Below are 22,852 nucleotides of genomic sequence, written 5' to 3' on the forward strand. Positions count from 1 at the left end.
GTGATTGGCCATGGTCCTAGACCTCTAGCTTTCTTGTATCCAACCCATTTTCAAGATTTTTTCTCCTACAGATCTTGTGAGGTCCCAATAGGCTTCTGTTAAACTCCTGTCCAAGTTAGCTAGAGTTGGGTTTGTTGTTCGGAATCATGAATCTAAGTAGCCTATCTCATTTGGGCTCTTTCCTTTGCTTCTACTCACAGTAGGCAGGGGAGATGTTACGATGTTAGCTCTTATATTATCAACCCTAGAAAGAAACAGCTCGGAGAAGGACTGAACACGGCTCATCCACAACAATATCCCCTTTATTGATATTAATCACAGTTATGAGGTCTTGTCCATCAGAAAGTTTGCATTATGTAGAACTACATACAAAGACATAAAAATAAACGTATACCAACCACCAAACCAGTTAATTTCAACCAATCAAAACCTCTGAATGTATCTTCAATTTTGTTCATCAGTGCTTCAGAAGAACATACACAGACCCAGCCTAAGGTTGGCTGTGGGGGTCTTAGAGCATTCACAGAGCAGGGTATTTATTCACCCTTGGAAGCAATTCAACATGTAAACTCAGAGGGCAGGCATTGATAACCCAACACCTGAAAGCTGGCTCTTGGGCTGCCTGCCTTGCTGGCGGAGCCCACTCAAGGTCCCATATGCTCCTTTGACCAATGAGGACGGCAGGCCTTACCTATGTTTGAAGCAGACAGATTATATCACCCCTGTTGGAGAAACTACGTGTAGGAAGGAGCAGATTGGCTTGTAGACTACTTAAGTCATCCTTTAGAGTCACTTCAGGATGATGACTTGGCTAAGATTTACCCTACAAGGGGAATGTTAAAGAAAACCCAAAACAAACAAACAAACAAAACCTCTCTTTTTCTTCCTACCCCTTCTCCCTTCTTCATCCTAAACTGTCAGGCCAAACTCCAGGAAAGCCTGCAGCAGCTTAAACATTCAAGGTCAGGTTACAGGTCACATAGTCAATAGGGAAGGACCTATTGCAGATTCCAAATGTCTTTCTCTGACTTAAGTTAGCTTAAGTGGCTCCCTTCGTAACTACACGAGGGCTTGAGTTCCAGCTGTCTGCTGGTGTCCCCAAGTCTCTTAGAAAACTGAAGGCTATAGACTTATGGAAATAAATGTCTAGGGGATTTGGAAACCATGACAAACCACTTTGCTCTTGGAATCCATAGAGAGCAGAGGTCTCTAATCAAAGCTGCACTCTCACTCTGTGTTCATAGTCATCTGAATTCCCTTAACATCAATAGTGTCGATTTTTGCCTTCAGAAAAAATAAGAAAGAAAGAGAAAGACTACCCGCCTCCCTTCCCTTTGTGTTCCCCTCCCATACAGCATCTCCCTTGGGGGACGCAGAGGAAGGCATATTCCTCCTTTGGCTGGCTGGACCTTGGAGAGTGGGTTGCTATGTCCACGATGTTCCAGTTCCGGTCTCATGGGTAGACGATCAATGGTGAAAAATCAAGAGGTACCGATGAGAGGTGTCCTGGCCATTCTGCTCTGAGTCATGAGGCAAAAATGCTTAGGAGGCTTCTCTCTTGGTAGTTTGCTCCTGTAGGTGACCTTGAGAAGCTGCCACTGAGCCCACCAAGGGAGACTTGAGACTGTGAAAGCAGAGATTTCCCTGATTGGTGTGTCCTTGGTAATCCTGCTGAAGACAGATTCTATTCTGTGGCCAAACAAAAATCTGTAGTTCCATGACACCTCAACATTCTAAATGAAACCAATATCTCCCTCCAAAGAAAGGTAAAAATTGTCCTACTATAATCAGAGTCAATCAGGATAATGAGATGAAAAGGAGAGAAAGGAAGAGGGTTTTAATGTAAAGGAAGAGGCCTGTGGTCCCGTAGAAGCCAACCGTTGCAGTTTCCTGGTGCCGCTTGTCCTGGGGTCCGAAGCATCTCAGCACTAGCCCAGGCCAACGTCGAGGGACATCATCACCACGAATCCCAGGATGGAGGCCCAGGAGGCCAGTTTCCCATTACCACTAGGAAGGAAGGGAAATGAGACCTTAACGCGCTCTGGGACATCATCCAAGCTGAAAGAATCCTCTGCGATGTCCAATTCCAACAGAAAATTAATAAGGACAATAATATTGATAAGCAGCATCTATCAGGGATTACTATATGCCAGGCGAACTAGCTCACGTAATCCCAAAGGATAATCACATGAGACCGGTACTGTCAGTGTTCCCTTGTTACTGGTGGGGAAACTGAGGCATACAGATGTAACTTGCCCAAAGGTACCTCTCATGGCTCTGGAATGTATACTTGAATCCAGTGTGGCGATTAAATTCTCGCTGATATTACTGAGTCTGACCTTTAAAGTAGCCTCAACATCATTCTGCTATAAAAACCAAATGGAAGGAAGAAAGGAAGCCCTTACCACCCCGACGCTCAGCCCATAGCTACACAGTGAGAATATGGATGGGTGGGAGGATCTGGAGGCTGGGGACCCGGGGCGGATGAGGGAGGGTTCGCTCTCCAACCTGATCTGAGCCTCGGGGATGATGTCATCCGTGACCACATAGACCATGGCGCCCGCAGCAAAGGCCAGAGCGTAGGGCAGGAGGGGCTCGGCCAGCACCACGGCGAAGGCGCCAAAGACCCCGGCCAGCGGCTCCACCATGCCGCTCAGCTGCCCGTACCTAAGGAGAGACCAGAGACAGGTGTCACCATGGGGAGGGCCGAGCAGACGCTCAGTAGCCAGCGTGCCCGGACTGCTGACTCAGCCCCAGAAAACAGATGCCTTTCGTGCCACAGCCTGGGTGCCCGTGGCAGTGCAAGAGCTCCTCACCGTGTTTTCAGCCACCTCCTCAGTCCTCCGACCTCCTCCGACACCGTAGGTGCCCCCTCCTGGGTTTCCTGTAGACTTCTAAGTTTTCTGCATTGTCTGTTTTCCGTAACAGCATTATTGAGATACAATTCACATACCATAGGGCACACCCGTTCAATGTGTACAGTTCAGTGGTTTTAGTATAGTCACGGGGTTGTGCAACCGTTGCCACTACCTAGTTCCAGAACATTCTCATCACCACAAAAGGAAACCCCATACCCATTAGCAGCCACTCCCCATCCCTCCCTCCCTCCCCCAGCTCCCAGCAACCACTGATAATGCTTTGCATCTCTATGGACTTGTTTATTCTGGATATTTCACATAAAGGGACTCATGCAACACTGGCTTATTTCATCTCATGTAATGTTCTCAACATGCGTCTGTGTTTTAATACATATCAGTGTTCCCTGGTCCTTTTGTGAGTATATCCTGCTGTACAGATACACCACATGCTCTCTATCCACTCGCCAGCTGATGTTGACATCGTCTCTTGACCGACACGACGCTGATTAGGAGTCGTATGGACATTTCCCAAGGATGGTTGCCTGTGGTAGGTTTGGGGGTTGGGGCCACCTCTGCGCCCCTTCTGCAGGAGCTGCACCCACGCGCCTCTGCCAAAGAGGTGGACCTACCTGGCCACCTGGCCAGGTGTATACTGAGGGCTGGTCCCCACTACCCGCCATCTTGGATTAAGAAGAGATTTCTTCTTTAAAAAAAAGAATCCCTTCATTTGAGCTAGTGAGAATGAGTCTCTGTTGCTTGTAATCACTTGGGCCCTGATTGAAACAGCAGCCCCCATGAGCCCTGAGAATCCAGAGAGTAGGAGATAAGCTGGGACCTTTTCCCCACGGTTGAGCCCAGCCAGCTGTTGGGTTGAAAACCAACAGACAAGGGAGTTGGGACATCTTTCCCACTATCCTTTGCGTGGGCATTTGGCAAGATATACTAGCTGGGAGCCTCAATCTCTCCATCTGTAAATTGGGGGTTGAGAAACCCAGAAGTGTACTGGGGCACTTCCCTGCCCAGCTGGTCTCCCCAGTGTCAGGACAGGGCTATGACCTCCCACCGCCCCCTGCTTCTCCGTGGCCAGGAGCAGACAGTTGGCATGGGGGAGACACTGTCTATACCGCAGGACCCTCTAAGGGGACACAGCTTCTGGACTTATATACCGTGAGCATGGGTTGGCAGTTCTTGCAGCTCTGCAGTGTGTGTACAATTCCTGGCCTTGGCTTTGTCACTTTGGAAAAAAAGTGAGTTCGATGTCAAGCCCAGATGGACTGAGAGAGAAGAAGTTTAATCTTGGGGTCCAGACGGTGATGACGAGGCCCCTCGTTTCCCCACCTCCCATCCCGTGGTGCCCCTCCTGTATGAAACAACAGTCACAACTTTGGGCTTCCAGGACTCACATTTGAACCAAATTTCTAAGGCCACCCTGCCCTGCCCTCACCCTGTCCTCTGTTCTGTAGACTGCAACAATGGAGAAAGAGACAAGAGAGGGTAAAATAAAATAATTCAAGTATGTGTAAGAACTTGTAAGTCATAAGGCCCCATAAAATGGAAGGTATTTTTAAATTGTTATTATTAGCAGTCTTTTAAAATGCCCTCACCGTGCATTCTAGAGCAGGGATTGTCTTCACAAAGAGGTATTCTGGGGTTCGGAGTCCTGAGTTGAGGGGCAGATTAGACTTCCAGTCTCGGAGTCACCACCGAGAACTCGTTGTCTGACCCTCTGGGCCACGGTTCTCCCCTCTCAAAGCTGAGGACTCCCCTTACATGTCACCAGAAAAGTAACATTAAGGAATAGACCAGAAGAGAAAGGCCTTTGGGGACCATGAAAACACGAAGTCTGAGTGCAACAAGCGTCCTCCCCTAGACCTTATTGATAGAATCCTGATTGTCACATTGACGAGGGTTATGACAGGGGCCAATGTAATGACTCGCTGTGGTCAGATGGGCCTAAGTAAAGGCATGTTACGTTTAGAGTAGACACTGGTCTACCTCCTACTTGACGGGGAGAGAACCTAATACTGACTGGGCATTGTGGGGTAGCACCTGGAGGCGTTCTGAAATAGGGAACATGACCACGTGGGCTGGTTTGTGTAAAGGTTGAAGGTCAAGAGATGAGTATCTTGGGCTTCCTTCCACCTTTGGGGCCATGGGATTCAGACTGTCAGCATTTTACCAGAACCTCCAGGGTCACTTCCAGGTCAGAAGAGGAGGTTCTCGAAGAAAGAAGCCCATACGAAGGATTGCTCTGAGCTTCACATCACACACGACCCCGGCCTCTGACAGCTGACACGCTGGAGCACTTACCAGAAGGCTCTCCAGGGGGAGAAGCCAGCCCCTCGCAAGGGGAGGCTGACAGCCAGGCCCTCCGGGAAATTCTGGATCCCAATTCCAATGGCTAAATTCCTGAAAGAGCAAGAAGGCACATGAAGGCAGCACCCACACACGTAGGACCCCGTGGCCTAGACCCAACGCCGTCTTCTGGCGTTGGAGATCCAGGTGAGACCTGTGTCACGTGGAGGAAGGACAAAGGTTAGTGCAGGTGTGTAGGTGGGTGCGGGACACAAGGAGAAGCAGCTGGCACAGACTGTCCACCCCTTCATGCTGTCCTTGGTCCCCAGGGACACTCAATCTTTACGGTGCCACAGTAAGCAGAGGACGTGCTGGTTGGGCATGAGGATGACCCGTGTTCTACTACTTAGCTGCATAGCTTTGTGCAAACCACTTAACTTTGTTCATCTCAGATCCTTAGAGTAACATAGACGGGCTTGCATGGGGATGATTACAGCTCCCGCGGAGGACCGCCGACGGCCGTGTGGCCCAATGACTTCACGCCTCTGAAGTTCCCAGCACCTGTGAGGTGCTCAGTACGTTGTGGTTTTTATTCCCTTATGGCACGGAGATGGACTCATGGTATTTTATTGAGAAGCAACCTCAGCAATGGGACAGGGACATAGTGAGCAGAATCCAACAGGGGCACAGGTCTCCTGGGCTTGGCTTCCCTGCCGACTCTGCGGGCCTGGCACTGCCACCATACTTCTTTGGGCCCACAGTGGTGTCCACCATGATCCTCTCTCCTCTGCTCCCACGGGACACAGAGGGGCTGTGCTCTGGGAACTGGTCGGGCTCGAGGACAAATTGGTGTCTGCAGAGGGTGACAAGGGCCGGCTTTGGGGACTGGGTTTGGGATCAGGGTCAAGAGTTTCGTTTCTCACCTCTTGGGTCCCAAGTCTAGGAATCTCAACCCAGCTTTGGATCATACAGTGGAGTCCTGCTTGAGTTACAGGACCCTATATTCTCCCACCAGCCCTGGGCAGAAATACCCCAGTTCTCTAGTCTTCTGCTATCATTGTCGTAGCCCACACTGACCCTGAGCTCCTATTTTAGGAGCAAGGGGCATCTGAAATATATTCCTTTTTAAGAAATGAGCTTTAAGGGTCCACTTGCCAATATCATCTTGCCAATATGTCACTGGCCCCTGACCTGCCTTCTCAAACAGGCCCTCGAAGTGGCGATCCTTTCTTCCTCACGCTTTTCTAGTCTCCTCTCCCCACCCCCCAAATGGATAAGTGAATACAGCCAGCTTTTCGTGACCTTTTGCAAAGCCCTGAATCCAAGGTATCTTTCAGTGGGGAAGATCAGAGGGTCCGACCAGTTCTTGTACTCCCTTTTTTGACCACAGACGCGGCATTTTGTGGCAAGCTCCGGCCCATGCCATCACCTGCCCTGCCATGTTCACAGGGAGGTGAACAGCTTACCCCCAGCCTGACCCCGGAGCTGCCGGCCGGTCCCGGGATTGTCACCAGCAAGTCAGAGGTGGGGCTCCCCGTCCAAAGTCCTCACCATGACGCAGCATGGACTGCAGCCATCCGCCAGGCGGACCATGGAAGCCTCCTCCACATCCTGTCCAGGAGCCACCATCCCGATAAGCAGCACAGAAGCCCCATTCTTCTATCCCTGGCAAGCCACATTACCCCTGCCCTGCCCTGGCTCTGGCATGGTGCTTCCAGCCCAACCAGGTGCCGCACCCTCTGGATCCTGCCAGGCCGTCCTCAGCAGGGCGCCACCTCGCTGGGTGATCACCAAATCTCTCCTAAGTGTTCACCCCCCAACAAGGGCTGGACCACGGATTCTCTGCCTTTCCCATCTTCACCAGGCTCTTTGCACACACACGTGCTCTCCCACCATGTTCCCCTGCTCCGCTGTATGCCCCGCTTCTGTTAGACATCAACCAGACAGGGGTGACCCAACGGAAGTCTCCTCTACTCACTCTCCCTGTCCCATTTCATCACTTGCATCACCTCAGGACTGAGTTAAACACAAAGCTCTTGGCCCTGGCCCCGATGCCCGGGCCTACCCTCGAGACTCCGGTTCATCGCTATGGTGTTGGGCTTCAGATCTGCAGACTCGAAGAACGCGCTGACAGCACTGAGAGCCAGTGACCTAAGACATCATCAAAATGGGCGAGGACGGGGTTCGTGGTCACGCCCACCTCCCACCCAGGAGCCCCGTCCCTGCCACCCTGCCACCCCACTGAGAAGCACCATGGGGAGGCCCCAGGTGGGAGCTGAGGACACCAGTGGCTCCTTGTGAATGCACCAGCTGGCCTGCAGACTGGGTGCTTCCTGTGTACAAAACCTGAACTGGGGGGCCCTGGAGGGGATCTGCAGAACAAAGACCAGAAGCAGAAAAGTGGGGGGCTGCTGGGGAGATAGAACCAGCAACAGAAGAGAGGGGTTCCTGGGTGCCCCAGGCCAAAGGAGCAGAAGAGAAGCAGGGCTTGGTGTGGCAGGGCTGGTCCCTGGGAAGCACAAGCTCTGGGCTGACTTATTGGGGGTGTGCGTGGGGGCTGGATCAGCAGACTGGGGCCCGGTGAATGGGGTGCCAAAGCTCAGCCTGCCAAGAAGGAAGCTCCAGATGCTCACTCCCTCTTGCAGCCCTACTGTGCTTTTCCTGGGCTTTCCATGACCAGCTGGACACTCCCTGTAGCATCCCCCAAGAGTGAGGCGTGCTGGGCCATCCCCTCCATTGTTCACCTTTTAGGGGAGGGAAAGCCCAGATGAGAGGTTTCCTCTCCAGGACGGGCTACGAAGATTCCAAACAGGATTCAAAGGCAAGGGGAAAAACCCAAACCTTGTCCTTCCCAAGACAGTGAGGCTGCTGTGTTCTGTGTTTTGTTCTCCCCAGAGGGAGCATGAAGACACCATCGCCAGTCTAGACTGTGGCAAATTAGCAGCAGGGAGAGGGAGGTGGGGATGAAGGGCTCATTAAGAAAAGAAACCGCAGGCTCTCCCCTGACGGCACCCCTTTCCTTCGGTGTCAAGCCAAGCCCCACAGTGATCTGTCACCTGAGCCGGACCAGGATGAACAGGGACAGGGAGAGAAGGGCCAGGAAAGGTCATCCATGGGGAGAGCAGGGTCAGGGAGGAGAGAGGGGGAGTGGAGGGATGGGGGGCCGGGCCTGGCAAGTGCAACGCTGGCCCTCCAGGCTGCCAGCTAGGAGAGGCTTCCCTGCCTTATCGTCAGACATCACTGATCCCAAGAGACGAGCAACAGGAGGAAAGGCCATCTCGGTGGACAGTTGATTTCTGCTTTTGCTTAGAGCCCTGGAAGCAGCTAGAGGCCTGGCCCTGCCAACCCTGACCAGGCCTGGCTCCTCGTCTGCATCCTCGTCCTCCTCCTCGGTCCCCGGAGTAAATGTTCGAGAACACCCGGGTTGTAAGGGCCGCTGGAGGCCGGCTGTTCGACACCTTCTCGGTTAAGGGAGAAACAAAGATACAGAGAAGCTGCACGTCTTTGGAGAGATGGTGTGACAGGTAGTGGGTGCGCCAGAAAGACCTGGGTGGGACCCCCAGCTGCACCACTGTGACCCAATGCACGCTATAAGCAACTGGGCCTTGACTTTGTCCTTATCACAGGCGTAAACGCCTGCCATTTTGGGGGTCCTTCTGTGCATGATCGCTGTGAACCGCCGGTCACCCACAGCTCACAGCCCAGAGCCGGTGCTCCTAAAGCAGTCCTCCTGTTAAAATTGCCCGAGGTTCCCGAAGGAGGCGCCACTCAGGCTCTGCTGCTCCCCCGCCCCTGGCGACCTTCCCAGACCCACACCAACTTCTCCAACTCCTGCTCCTCAGCCTTCTGGATCCTGTGACCTCCAGGTCAGAACCAAAGCCAGAAATAGCAACTGGTGGCCAGCTGGGACCTCCCCTCTCAAGGGTGACTCAGAATCCACCACCGAGCCCCACCCATGTGTGAGAGGTTATGTCGGACATGAAGAGAGATGTTAGGAAGCCCCCCCCCCCTTATTTTTAAGGAGTTTACAGTCAAATAGAGGGCAAAACACCTGTCTATAAAGAACCACAGGATGGCACCCAACTCGCCATAGGGAGGCACGAAATGGATGCAGAGAACATTCTAGTAGAGGAACATGATCTGAGCTAGAAAGTGACATTTGAGATGGACTTTGAAGGATGAGGATTCTTTTCACGGACATTGAGAGATGAGGAGATGCACGTCGTATCGGAAGAAGGAAGAGAGCACGCGTGTAAGATGGTAGGCCGGGGGCCATTCAGGCCTTCTTTCCTGCCCCTTCATCAGTTCAAAGTCAACACACACACACACACACACACACACACACACAGGACATGTGCAGAAGTCGCAGCCCAGCTGTCCCAGACATCAGTCTTGTGCACAGGAAAGCTCACTACCTGCTCAGTTTGCTGGCTTCCGAGGGAAAACCTGAGTGCTCAGTGCCCCGGCCTGAGCCCCACCCCAGGGGCCTCCCCAACGCCAAGTGCAAGGTTGCACCCCTCGGGTCTCTAGCCCTCCTTTAGAGGCAGACTCGGTGCTGAATGAGACCGACTTCTTGGCCATGTCCACCCAGACCCCTCACTTCATGTCTTGGGCCTTGCACTTGGGGAAAGCTTTCAGCCTATGTCCTGTGCACAAAGCACAGAGCGCACAGTCCCCGTGGCAACGACCTGTGGCCGAAGTCAGCTCATCTCTCATCTCCCGATACTCTGCCCGTCAGAGGGCACCTAAGGTCCCTCTGCTGGAATAGAAATGATGACAATCACCCTTGCCATTTACTTAAATTGATGAAGTGTCAGGCGTGGTAGCAACACACAGTCCTCTCGTCCACCTTCTAAGTGTTTCCTTCCCATTAATATCCCCATTTTACAGATGGGGAAGCTGCCGCACAAGCCGCTGTGCCCAAGGTCACCCGGCCACGAATCGACAGTGGTCACATTTGTCGGGGCTTCTGGGCCTCACGCAGACCCACAGACCATCTTGGAGAGAGATGGTTACCTGGGCTCAAGTCTCCAGCAGGGGATCAGGTGCTGCCTAATGCCCACTCTGGAGGCAAGAGGAGCGGACCAGATGGAGGAGATGTTAACCAGAGTCCTCCAGAGTTAAGGGAGCTGGAACATCTCCCCTACAACTGCCACCGTGGATATTTTGGGTCAGATCGTTCTTTGCTGTAGGGGCTGTCCCGGGCATAGTGGGATGTTTAGCAGCATCTCGGGCCTCTACCAATCAGATCCCAGTAGGTCCTCCCAATCACGACAACCGAAGACGTCTCCAGATGCTCCAGAACATCTTCTGGCGGCAGGCAGGGCGAGCATGGGGACAAATCGCCCCTGCCTGAGAGCCACTGAGCAACAGCGTAGGGGAGCTGGCTTCCTCACCAAGTACCTGAGCAGCAGGAAAAAAATGCCTCAGACCAACCAAGGACAATCTCTGATCTCATTTGTCTGATTTGAGAATTTCTAGATTCGGTGGTGTTGAGTCTTCAAGGGAACTTAGCTGTGGGATTCAAGTTAAAAAAAAAAAAAAAAAAGGACGCTGGAGAAGGACTGGGCCCCTGCTCCCTCATTCCTAAGGCAGTAGCTCTGGGACCTGGAGTTGCACAATTCCGGGGGAACCGTGCACATCGTGTGTTCTGGGAATGGCACCCCCCCCGGAGTTGTGCAATGGGACATTCCTGCTTGAACCCCAACCGCAGGTTATTGCTCAGCCTCGGGTTCAGTTCTGAGGCTGGAGGCGAGGCGTCCCCAGGGAGGCGGTTGGGAGGGTCACGGATTTCTCTGAGAGTTGGCAGGTGAGCGTCCTTGCAACCCGCAGCCTGCTCTCCAGGCTATGTTCTCCGGCCTGCCGATAATGAGAGAAGCACAGCATATTCCTGACAAGCCCCGCTTCACCCGGGCTCCCAGATCCTCCCCTGGGCCGTGAGCGTGTGTGTTCTTGTGTGGCAGGCCCTTACATACTGTTTTGATTGTTATCGTCCTGCCCTGAAAGGCCTGAGTGTTCAGGCTCAGGGGTGACATCACCGGCTTCCCACTCGGGCTGCCGCTTGATGTTTGATGAGCTTGCAGGTGGGAAGGGGCTGGATGCTCCCCGCGGGGCTGCCGGGCCCTACCTGCTTCGTGGAGCTGGTTTAGCACAGAAGGGATCTTCCCCACCCCCCTTCTTCTCAGTTTTGGGAGGCTGATTGCCACAGGCTGGAAAGCCAGGATGACCCATCCTTTCCCTTAAAGTCGGCGGCCCTTCTCAAAGAGGGCGGGGAAGAGCCCCAGGAAGTCAAGCCACAAGGCAGGGTGTCGTCTGAGGGTGATTCAGGCCACCACTGCACACCCCTCCTTGCAGAATAGCAGAGAAGCCTCTTGGATATTGAGGGGGGTCGCTCACCCCCACTGAGGGACGCCCTGGGGATCGTCACCTGCCAAGTCTCCCAGCAAATAAATCCGTCCTATGTACAGGGTACAGGCCAGGTCAGAGGCTGCCTCCACGTGATTTAAAAGCACCTGGGGGTATGGACCCGAGAGCAACGTGCTTACACAGTCATAAAGGCTACCAGGCTCCTAGGAGCTCGATCGGTTAGCCCCAGACTGAAAATTAAGCAAATGCCCGTCAAGGACCGAGTGAAGAAAAAACCAGTGATCTGCTCACCCCGTGCAATAGCTTTTACAGCAGCAAGAGTGAACCATCTACAGCTTCGTGCAACAGGATGAGGCATCTCAGAGGCGAAATTGTGGGCGAGAAAAACTAGACACGAATCGTGAATGCTGTGACCCTCTGGTCACATGAATTCCCCAGACAAAAACGAGCTATACCTTCTGAACTGCGAACTGATGGATAGGCGGCCAACGGCAACCGGTTATTGGTGAGTTCTCCTTTAAAATAATTGATTTTTAGGGGCGACTGGGTGGCTCGGTGGGTTGAGCATCTGATTCTTGGTTTCGGCTCTGGTCATGATCTCCGGGTACTGGGACTGAGCCCCGCGTCGGGCTCCGTGCTGGGTGGGGAGTCTGCTTGTGGATTCTCTCTCTCCCTCTCCCTCTGCCCCTTGCCCAGCTCTCTCTCTCCCAAATAAAAAAAATAATAATAATAAATATTTTTTAAAAAAAGTAATCGATTTTTTGGAACCATGCATTCTAGCAGAGAATGGGGATGCCCTCATGGTAGGAGTTGGGGTCCTGAGTGGGGGGTGGGGGTCACACTCTGAGGACAAGGATAACTTCCCATTGCCTTTTCATAAATATGTTTCATTGCAGCTGAATGGACATGCAGAGAAGAGCACATACTCCATCTGTTCCGCTTGATGAATTTTTCAGAAACGTGATGATCATTATAACACCCACACCCAGCTTGAGAAACGGAACATACCGAGCACCCCAGGAGCCTCCAACTCCAGGGTCCCTGGTCTCCAAGGGGAGCCGCTATCTTCACTTCCAACTGCTTGGCTTGGTCACGCTTGCTTGCAGATGTTCTGCGAATAGTTTAGGCGGCCCTACAAGACCTGGGTGGAGGATCCTGTGAGGGTTGTGGGTGATGACCCCTTTGCAAACATGGCCCGCAGGTGGCTTCCCCCCGGCTGTAGGTTTGGAGGCCCTTCGGGGTACTGTCCTTCCTAGGGTACCTGCATCTGTCCCCTTGCTCATCCTTCACTCCAGTTTCTCATTTGCTGAATGTTCTAATCGTTCCATTTGTAGGATCGGCATTGGGGGCGGGGAGGGTGGCGGGAGGAGGGTGGCAATAAAACCATTTTGTTCTCCAGCAGGAAAAATACCATTTACAAGCCACTGAAAACTTTTCCAGCATTTTGGTACTTTCTTCTAGAAAGAGCTCTAAGGGCCTTTATAAATTATACATTTATTTTTTTTTCTTTCACTTAGGAGGTGTACGTTCATTTTCCATTTTATAGACAGGGTAACCCAGGTCCCACAAAGGGCAAGCGATAAACTGAAGAACACGGCACGGGTCACTGCAGTAAAGCCAACAGTGCTGGATCCCAAGCCTTCCCCATATGCCATCTCTTCATGTAAAACCACAGAAGGCAGGGAGGAAGAGGGGCCAGAGACGGCTTCAGGGAAGGAAGACCACAAACCTTGATGTCATTCTTGGCTAGTCTCGCTCGCTCGCTCCTCACACACAACCCGACAGGGAATCCTAGGGATCTATCCTCCAAGCCTGTACACATCCAGGCACTTCCTCCCTGCTCCACGGCTCCGCCCAGGTGGGGACCGCCACTGTCTCCTGCCTGGTGCACAGTGGCAGTGTCCTAACTGGTCTCCTTGCTTCTCCCCCTGCCCCTCCACTCTGTCCTCTCCACCGCTGCTATGTCTATGTATGTTGCTCCTTGGCTTGACACTGCTGTGGCTACCCATTTCACCCAAGGGCAGAGTCCAGGTCCTTCCTCTGGGTTGTGGTGACCTACATGTCCCCGCCCTCTGTCCTCTCTCTGACCTCCTCTATTCCTCTTCCCTGGCTCCTTCCACTCCAGAGGTCCAGCCTCTCTCTCTCTCTCTCTCTCTCTCTCTCATTCTCTCTCTCAACTTCTTTCTGCACGCTTGGTTGCCCCTGCTTTGGGCATTTCTACTGGAATATTCCTCCTTGGGTATCTGTGACTCACCTCTTCACCTCTTTCAAGACTAGGCCATCTGTTTTCTCCAAGGCTAGGTCATAAAGGACATTGTGGCTTTTGTCGATCTCTCTTGACCACTAGTTCTGGGGGAAGCCAGCTACCATGTTGTAGGACTCTCAAGCAGCCACAGAGAGGCACCCATGTGACAAGAGGGCCTCTAGCCAGTAGCCATGTGGTCTGTCACCTTGGAGGCTGGTCCTCTGGCCCCGTCCAGCCTTTAGATGAGTACAGCTCCAGCTGACTTCTTGACTGCAACCTTGAGAGGGACACAGAGCAGGGGGCACTCAGCAGAGCCACCCTCCAATTCCCAACCCACCAAAAACATGAGATAATGTTACTGGCTTGAGCCACCAAACTTGGAGCTATTGTGTTACTCGGCAGTTGTAAGATAGTTACCTCCCCGACGAAATCTGCCCTCATCCCTTTATCTAAAATCACAAACCATCCAGCACTCCCATTCCCCTTTAAGCCTAGCCTATTTTTCTTCTCCTCTTCCATATTTTTTGTTAGCAGTTCCTACCGTCTAACCTCCTGTACAACGTACTCATTTTTTACGTGAATGGTTTGCCCTTTCCCCCACGTCTGACCCGGCATCAGGACAAGCTGGGAATCTCTGTTCACCGATGCGTCCCGAGCACCTACAGGAGTGCCAGGTGCACACAGCCATGTGCATGGAACAGGCATGCGCACAGATGTGGCCCGGTGAGTTCCAGCAAGGCCCATGTCTCATCTGCTCCCAGCTGCAGGTCATCAATCAGCAGCGAGCATGTCACAACTCCCTGGGCCACGGTGTCCTCTGCTCTAAAACAAGGAGGCTGAATCGGGCGACCCGTAAGCTCTTTTCCAGATCCTAAGCTCTGGGATTCCTACACAAGGGCGGCATTGTGGGTTCTCCAGATTCCAGGGGCTGCAGAGACAGGCCTCGGCGTTTGCCAAAGCTCGTTTTCCTGGCCGTTGCACATCTGGAAAGCCGAGAAACAAAACCATCGCATTGTGCACATCTGGACAGCATAAACCAATCGCTCCAAGAGGAAACTCCGAAACGGCTGCTCAGCGAAAACCCGCGGCGCAGGCCAAATGAGAGGGGCTGAAAGGCTCCTTTCTTTTCCACCCGCAAAACAATCTTCTGGGCACGAAGCTGGAAGCTGAATGCTTTGCTGCTGAATAACATACGCTCTCAATAGCCTTCGACTGCAGTCTCTGTCACGTTGCTCTCTTGGCCTGGCTCCTGGCCAATGCAAAACTCCGAGAACAGGGATTTTTTCCCCCGCTCCCTTGTTAAGACCAAACGATACCTTCACTTATCCTTGGGGCATATGGACTGAGTTCAAAGCTGAACACCACCTGCTCCTCCTCCTCCTCCTCCTCCTCCTCCTTCAGGGAGAGCAATTGAACCGCACGCCTAATGCAAACCGAACAGGGAGCTTTGAGCTCTGGTGAGAAATCGCAGGCGATTTGCATGCAGTTGTAACTGCAGCTGGGCAGAGAAAGCCGCCTGTCAATATGCAGTGAGTTCTGGGCCCCCAGAACAAAGAGGAATGATATTCCTTTGCAAACGAAACGAGTGTCAGGGGCTCTGAACTTCCGGCAGTATCTCTTCACTAGCAAAGACAGTGCAGGGAGTTGGGGAGAGGCAGGCAGGGAAACGTGGGGTTTTACCCATTTCCAAGTTCACAGCCTGTGATGTCAAAGGCTTGATGGCCAAGGTGACTTGGAGCATGGGAAGGCTCGAGCTGCAACTCAAAGCATGTGTACTGAGTCGATGTCGTGCGAACAACAGGGGATGCTTGCAAGGAGCAGATGAGGGTAGCTGATGACCTGAGGGTTTGGGTGTCGGGTCGTCCCTTGTTGTCATTCTTTAGAGGTTTCTTGAGGGTGCAGGTGAAGAGCAGGAGCACAACCGAGGAAGTTATGGTCCTGAGGCCCAGCCCTGGACCCTTACCCTCAAACCACAGCACCTCCCCAAGACTCAGAACACTATATCCGTGGGACCACTGCCTTTCGCTGTGAAGCCTGACAGCACTGGAAGCACAGGGCCCCTAGCTCACAGCCTGCTGTCTCTGAGTGCAGACTGACATGACGAAAACCAGGCGGGGCACTGGAAAGAAATCGAACCAAAAAAATAAATCTTTTCCTTCCTCGTCTTGACTAGCTGGGGACGCTGAGCTTTGCTGCTGGGAAACGGCTGTGTTTTCCTGGCTTCTCAGCGTGGATGAGGTGAGTGCAAGATGCATGTCGGTAAAGCCAATGCCAGGGAGGTGAGCTGCGGATAATCATCAGCTGGGAGGTTCACGCCAAGATGGTGGGTGAAGCAGCCACCCTGATCAGAGCCGCTGCTTCTAGAAACAGCTGGTGCTGCTCACAGAGGTGCCTGGCTAACAGCAACCGTAGCAAGAGCACCAGACAGCTCATTTAATAAGCTCTGGCCTTGCACCGGATCTAGAGATAAGTGCTGTTGATGAGTCATCTCATGTTACTTTGGTGATTACCCTACACAAGAAAAACCCTACTAACCCATTTCAGAGATGTAGAAACTGAGGCTTAGAGAGGGTGAAGTATCTCTCCCAAGTTCGTGAGGCCCCAAGTGCTGGAATTCCAGCTCAGGTCTGCTGATTCCAGAGCTCGTGGGCTTCACCTACATGTGCTGCACCATCCCACCAACCCAGTCCAGCAGAAACCTTACAGAGCAAGGGTGGATCTTTTTGTAATCCCACTTTGTGAGGGATAACCTGTGATTATGGGCAATTATTTCACACCATGAAGCCATCTAGTACCAACTTTCTGCTGTGGGGTTTGGGGATAGGGGCCTAGCACAAACATCGTAAAAGATCCTTTTGGTTTAAAATATTCATGTTCTGTAATTATCTGTAAAATCATAAGAGCTTCCCAGTATTTTCAAATGAGTGGCTGGGTTCTGACACATATCCGGGATCCTTTTCCCTGTCAGTAACTATAAAGAATTCTTTGGCTATTTTACGTAGATCTCAGTGGCCCTGATGGATAGCCCCATTCCCAAGGTATCAGGAATCCCTAGCCTTCCTGGTAGGAGGAAGCCAATTAAACCCTGTCATCTCTGACCCCTGCGCTCCCTCTGAGGGGTACTAAGCAGTGCAAAAGGAATAGCAAGTCCAGAGTGAGAGGAGGGCATAATCATAGGCTCTGATTGGGCACAAGAGGAGGAGAAAGGACCAACAGTGTCCATCAGATGGCCAAGAAAGCACAATCCTAATGGCAGCTGCTTGGTCCCCACCCAAGGAGCCACTCGGGGACATGGGCTGGGGGCGCTTAGAGCCCATCCAGCCAGAGCTGAGACTTAAGGATCATCCCGTGTGCATATGAGATTATGGAGAAGGCTGCCTTCCCCACTGCATCCTGTCAAACACAGCCAGTCCTCTGGACTCTTCCAGAGTGCCAGTGTCATCCAAGACAGAGAAGCAGGAAAACTGCTTTCCATTCAAGGAGATTAAGGAGACGTGACAACCAAATGCAGTGCCAAGACCAACAAATAAAACATCAGCAGACACGTCTATAAAGGGCATTCGGGAGTGATTACAAAGATTGGATAGGGTCGGTGCACTAGATAATTTCATTAGATCAATGTTGAATTTCTTGGGATAATCGTATTGTGGTTTTGCGCGAGAATGTCTTTAATCTTTCTTTTCCCCCCTCAAAGTTAAGGAGGTTGTTTTGCTCTGAGACTTCTCAAATAATTCAGTATACAAATTTAATCATTCATAAAATATTTAAAGTTTTTGGTTTTTTTTTTAAGTAATCTTGAAATCATGATCCCAAGGGCTGGAAATCATGACCCCAAGATTAAGAGTCGTTTATTCTTCCTACTGAGCCAGCCAGGTGTCCCTACATTCATCAAATATTTAAAGAGCCCTTACTATGCACCAGGTACTCTGTATTTCTTTTTCTTTTTAAACTGAAATAATTTGATACTTACAGAAAGTTGCAGAAATAATACAGATTTCCTGTGTCCACATCATCCAGATTCCCTAATGTTAACAATGGACATAACCACCAGTACAACGATCAAAACCAGGAGGATAACACTGTACATCAGCGTAAAAAAGAAGGCAGAAAAAGAAAAAAAGAAGGAAGGACCTTGCCCCCCACTCCCTCCCTTCCCACTACCCACTGTGAGTAATCAGTTTTCTTAGTTTCTGGTTTATCTCTGTACAAATGAGCGCATACATCTCTATTTTATTACCTCTCCCTCCACCCTCCTTTTTTTTTTTTTTTTACATAAATGTTAGCATACTAACAGATGCTTTTTTTTCCATTTTTTTTCACTTAATAGTATGTCCTGGTAATCACCCCAAATTAGTTCACAGAGCTCTTCTCCATTCTTTGTTACAACTGCATACTACTCCACTGTGTGGCCATATCGGTTTATTCAACCCCATTTAGGTCACTTCCAATCCCTTGCAATTACAAACAGTGTCGCAATGAACAAATCATCGTGCGCACATCCTCATTTTCACATTCGTAGAAGTGTATCTGCAGGCTAGATTGCTAAGGGTGGCCTGGGTCAGAAGGGAAAGGCAAATGTGATTTGGCTAGATGTTGACAAGTTTCTCTCCAGAAGGGCTGCATCAATTTGCATTCCCACCAGCAGTATACAAGGGGGCTGGTTTCTCCGCAGCCTCATCACAGAATATGGTGCCGTATTTTAAAATTGTGTCCATCTGATAGGTTAGAAATGATATCTTGGTGCTATTTTTTTCCCTTGCTATTTTAATTAGCATTTTTCTAATAAGAAGTGAGTTTCAGCATTTTTCCTACATGCTGGAAGGCCAATTTTATATGCCTTTTGTGAATACTATTCGTGTCTATTTTTTTTTTTAATCAGAATGTCCTGATTCTTGAAAGATGCAGCTGAAATACACAGAGGTAAGGGGTCCTGAAATGTCAAATGGTTCAATGGGAAAGTACGTGTGTGTGTGTATGTGAACATGTGTGTTTACCTATCTATGGAGAGAACAATAGTCTTATTATACACACACACACACACACACAGCTCCTCCCTCTCCATATACACACAAAATGAGTCAGTCGTCAACATGCCACTGTTCCCTCCTGTAGCTACAGCAAACATGCTCAATCACCCAACCTCCCCTTTTGCCTTCATGGCTTCCACATGACAAGTCACTCTGGGAAGGACTCTAATGCCCACAGGCTGGGCACTTCCCTAGGAAGCCTGGAAAACTAGCAGAGCACTCAGGTGAGCCACGCCCCCAGCCAGATGTGCTCTGTCTCCTGATATCCCGTCAGGCCAACATTTTAAAGGGGACCCTCCCAGGCCTGGTCACTCCCCATCAACCTTCACAACGTATGCCACAATTACTTACATTAATCAACCCACCTTTTCCTCTTCAAGTGCCTTTTTAAATAAAATTGTGATACTTTCCTAAGGGAAATAAACACCTGCATTATTTGCCTCATACAGAAAGGAAGTGAAGAAGTAAATATATTGAAAGCAGATCAGAGGGGATCCCTGGGTGGCTCAGTGATTTAGTGCCTGCCTTCAGCCCAGGGTGTGATCCTGGAGTCCTGGGATCGAGTCCCCCATCAGGCTCTGGAGCCTGCTTCTCCCCTTGCCTGTGTCTCTGCCTCTCTCTCTCTCTCTCTCTCTCTGTGTCTGTCATGAATAAATAAATAAAATCTTAAAAAAAAAAAAAAAGAAAGATCAGAAATGGTGAGTTGGTGTGGAAGTGACGTAAATCTAGACACTCAGATTTGGAGTCTAGCTGGGTGGCCCAGTGAGGGACCCGAGTCTCCTGCCACTTGCTGAAGTCAAAATCCCAGATGGAAATTCCAGATAATCTTTTTTTTTGAGGGGGGAGGGGCTCCCAGTGCAAAGAAGGTCTGTAGCCTGGATGGTCACGGTACTCGGATGGCATCTGGGAGGGGGATGAAATCAGCACATTGAAAGTGCTGCAATTAGCGCCTGGCACAGAGTAAGCACTCAGTAAAGGCGAGCTGCTTCTTTCATCACCAGGATGATGAGTAGCCACGTGCAAAAAAGAGTTAACAGGGCAGGCTCGAGGCTGTTTGCAAGGCTGGCCCTTTGCTGGCTTCTGGGAACCTGATCAGGGTGTCTCTCTGGGCCCAAACTGTTTGTGCAAATCATATTGTTGACGCTGAACACCTGCCTCACTTCCAGGAGTCTGAAGTTTTAGTATGTGGTAGTCAGAGGGTGTCTGTGTGGGCAGCCCCCAATAAAATCTTTGGGCACGGCGTCTCCCATGAGTGCCCTGGGTAGACAGGAATTTGCACGTGTTGCCACAAATTCATCACTGTGGGAATTAAGCACAGCCTATGAGCTAGCAAAGAAAAGGACATTTGGAAGCTCGTGCCTGGCTTCCTCCAGACTTTGCCCCACGTGTGTCTTTCCTTTGCTGATTTTGCTTTGTATCTTTTCCCTATAATACATCTTATGTATGAATATGACTAAATGCGGAGTCCTGTGGGTCCTTACAATGAATCACCCAATTGGTGTGGGCTTGGGAGACCTCCACAGTAAGAAGGAGCAGCAGTGACTGCGGCTGGTGTCAGGTGGCTGGACCTAAGGGAAGCCATCACATCCTAGGATTGCGGGTGGGAGGCAGCCAGGCATCCTGACCTTAATGGACTGGAAATGGAGGCTCAGTACATAAAACCCAAGGCCAGGGGCCACCATGGGACCACAGGGGCCAGCGACAGGGGCACATTCGAGACAATGCCCAGGTGGGCCCATCACATCACAGTGAAGCTATAAGGAGAAAGGAGAGCAGATGCTCCCCTTGGTCAGGAGAGAGCTAATGCTGAGAATTCAGATCTCTAGAGAAGAGGAGAAGAAGGAGGGGGAATCTCAAATTGCCTATGTCTATAACCCAAGCTGAGCATACTTAAGATTAGAGGTGACAGGATGACCTTTAAATGGCACGTGTTTACCTTCCAGGCAAATGAAGGCTAAATTCATGGACTACAGTGGTTCTCAAGGGTACCTGAGAGTCACCTAGAGGATTTGTTAAAGCACAGACCGCTGGGCCTGCCCAGAGGACCCAGTAGATCAGAGCGGGGCCTGAGAACACACACTTTGAACAGGTGACACTGATGCTGCCAGAAGCCACACATTGAGAACCACTAACACAGAGACCTACACTTACACACCACGATCAGAATGAACCGGCCTCTGCAGCGTTGGAGGAAGAACGATCTGCCCCAAACTGCATGAGCAACCCTGGGCAATGAGAATTTCATGAATCCATCCCTCCAACGGCAGCAGCTGTGTGGAGAGGCAGGGCTCGGGGAAGGCTCAGCAGGGAGAGGTGGGCTCAAAAGCCTCAGTGCGGCTGCCTTGGGGGAGCTCTGGGGAAATGGAAATGTTCCAGAGCCTTCCAAGAAGATGCATGTGCCCACCCTGTCTCAGGCACCTTTACCTTGCAGGCAGTAGCAGGATATCCCAGGCCAAGCCAGAGTCCAGACAGGACCCTTCACACCTATCGAGTCTTGGCCCTGCTGGGGGGACTGTCCCACACCTGCTGGGTCTTGGCCCTTCTCGGGGCGGGGGGGGGGACTGTCCCACACCTGCTGGGTCTTGGCCCTTCTCGGGGGGGGGGGGGGACTGTCCCACACCTGCTGGGTCTTGGCCCTGCTGAGGAGATTGTCCCATGAGTGCTGGGCTCCAGGAAAGCCTGCAGACATCCAGAAAAGGGACAGTCCCTCCTATTTCCTCAGACCAAGGGTTTTCCAAGTAGGGCTGACTCAGCCTCCCAAGGGACATTGGCAATGTCTGGAGACTCTTTTGGTTGTTACAACTGGGGCCAGGCTCCTGACATCTGGTGTGAAGAAGCCAGGGATGCTGCTAACCATCCCACAACACACACACTGGCCCCCGTGACACAAGTCTCTGCTTTAAGGCGTCAGGGATGAGATGAGGGATGAGAAAGCCCACTCAACGCCTGTGCACGGCAGGCTCTGAATACAGCAGGCACAGCATCCGTGGGGACTTGCGATCATGGGAAGGTGAAGCTAGAAGGTCTCCACTCCATTTCTGAAGACTCTTTGGCCGTGCTCCTTGGCAGGTGGCTAGGAGACGACTAGCCTAGGAGCAGACATGCAGCGTGTAGAGTAGAAGTCTGCAGAGGAGACCCACGGAGGGCCTTTCCCCACCACCAAGGCCCACTTGGTGACAGCATCATCACCTACAAGCCCAGCAAAGCCCACTGCCTTCCCCTCTTAGCCTGAATTCCAAGCTCACTCCAGCTCCTTCTCCCTCCACGCATCTCAGAGCAGGACAACCATATCCATCAACGAACATCCCATAAGCAGAGTAAGTGAGTTGGCTTGTAAATGGCACTTCTGGAATACAAAACATTTATATCTTTTTCGAGCTCCCAGCAGGTTTCCCTACAAAGTTCTGCTATGACTGGCAGGTTGAGTGCCTGCTTAGCTCACAAAAGCCCATTTAACGCATCCATCAGTGGCTTATAAGTATCTAAGTACCTTAGGGCTTACGTAAAGCTTGTGGGGAGGTCAGGAACTGAATCACCATTTAGAACGTTTTTTTTTCCCCCTTTATGGGAAAAGGCCTTCCTTCTGAACAGTGGGGAGGGGACAAGAAAGCACTAAAGAAATGTGAATGAGACAGATGAGGAGACGGGAGGAATTTGAAACTCCGAGGAGGACATTCCTTAGCCGCTGGGGTCACGGTCATGAAGCAATTCGAAGATTCATCCATCCTCAATCACGGCCAACTTCCTGTCCTCTCTCTCTAGGACAAAACAGCCTAATGACTCCCAAGGGTGCAAACCCCCAGGGAACCCATGCTGCAGGGAAGGGCAGAGACTATTGGAACTGAAGTGTGACACTGAGGCCAGATGCTGGGGCTCTAGTCTCCCGAGGGAGGATGGTCAGGCGCGGAGACAAAGCCCTGTGGCAGGAAAGCGCGGGAGGTGATCGTCAGGACTCTAGTGGGGTGAGCTAGGGGACAGTGGCCTGCTGTGAGGCTGGCTCAGAGGGCACGGTAAGGACTTTTTTTTAAATTGCGGTAAAATTCACGTGGCATGAAATTTAC

At 51.4% G+C, this 22,852-nt stretch overlaps 1 protein-coding gene across 13 annotated transcripts in view; it reads right to left on the minus strand.

Moving 5' to 3' along the window:
* Positions 1-284: 284 nt before the first annotated feature.
* SLC39A11 (solute carrier family 39 member 11) overlaps positions 285-22,852 on the minus strand; it is a 404,898-nt gene continuing 382,330 nt past the window's right edge. For 11 of the 13 annotated variants that reach the window (XM_077854073.1, XM_077854074.1, XM_077854072.1 and 8 more), the window contains 3 exons: positions 5,169-5,267; positions 2,509-2,667; positions 285-2,007 (listed from right to left, as the gene is read on the minus strand). In XM_077854073.1, the coding sequence (XP_077710199.1) occupies positions 1,929-2,007; positions 2,509-2,667; positions 5,169-5,267 (337 nt within the window). In that variant the 3' untranslated portion in view covers positions 285-1,928. Of the gene's footprint in view, positions 2,008-2,508; positions 2,668-5,168; positions 5,268-13,773; positions 14,042-22,852 lie in introns of those variants that run through there. The other 2 variants (XR_013354911.1, XR_013354910.1) reach the window with 1 other exon arrangement.

Source organism: Canis aureus, chromosome 16, assembly GCF_053574225.1.
Source record: "Canis aureus isolate CA01 chromosome 16, VMU_Caureus_v.1.0, whole genome shotgun sequence".
NCBI classification, from domain to species: Eukaryota; Metazoa; Chordata; class Mammalia; order Carnivora; family Canidae; genus Canis; species Canis aureus.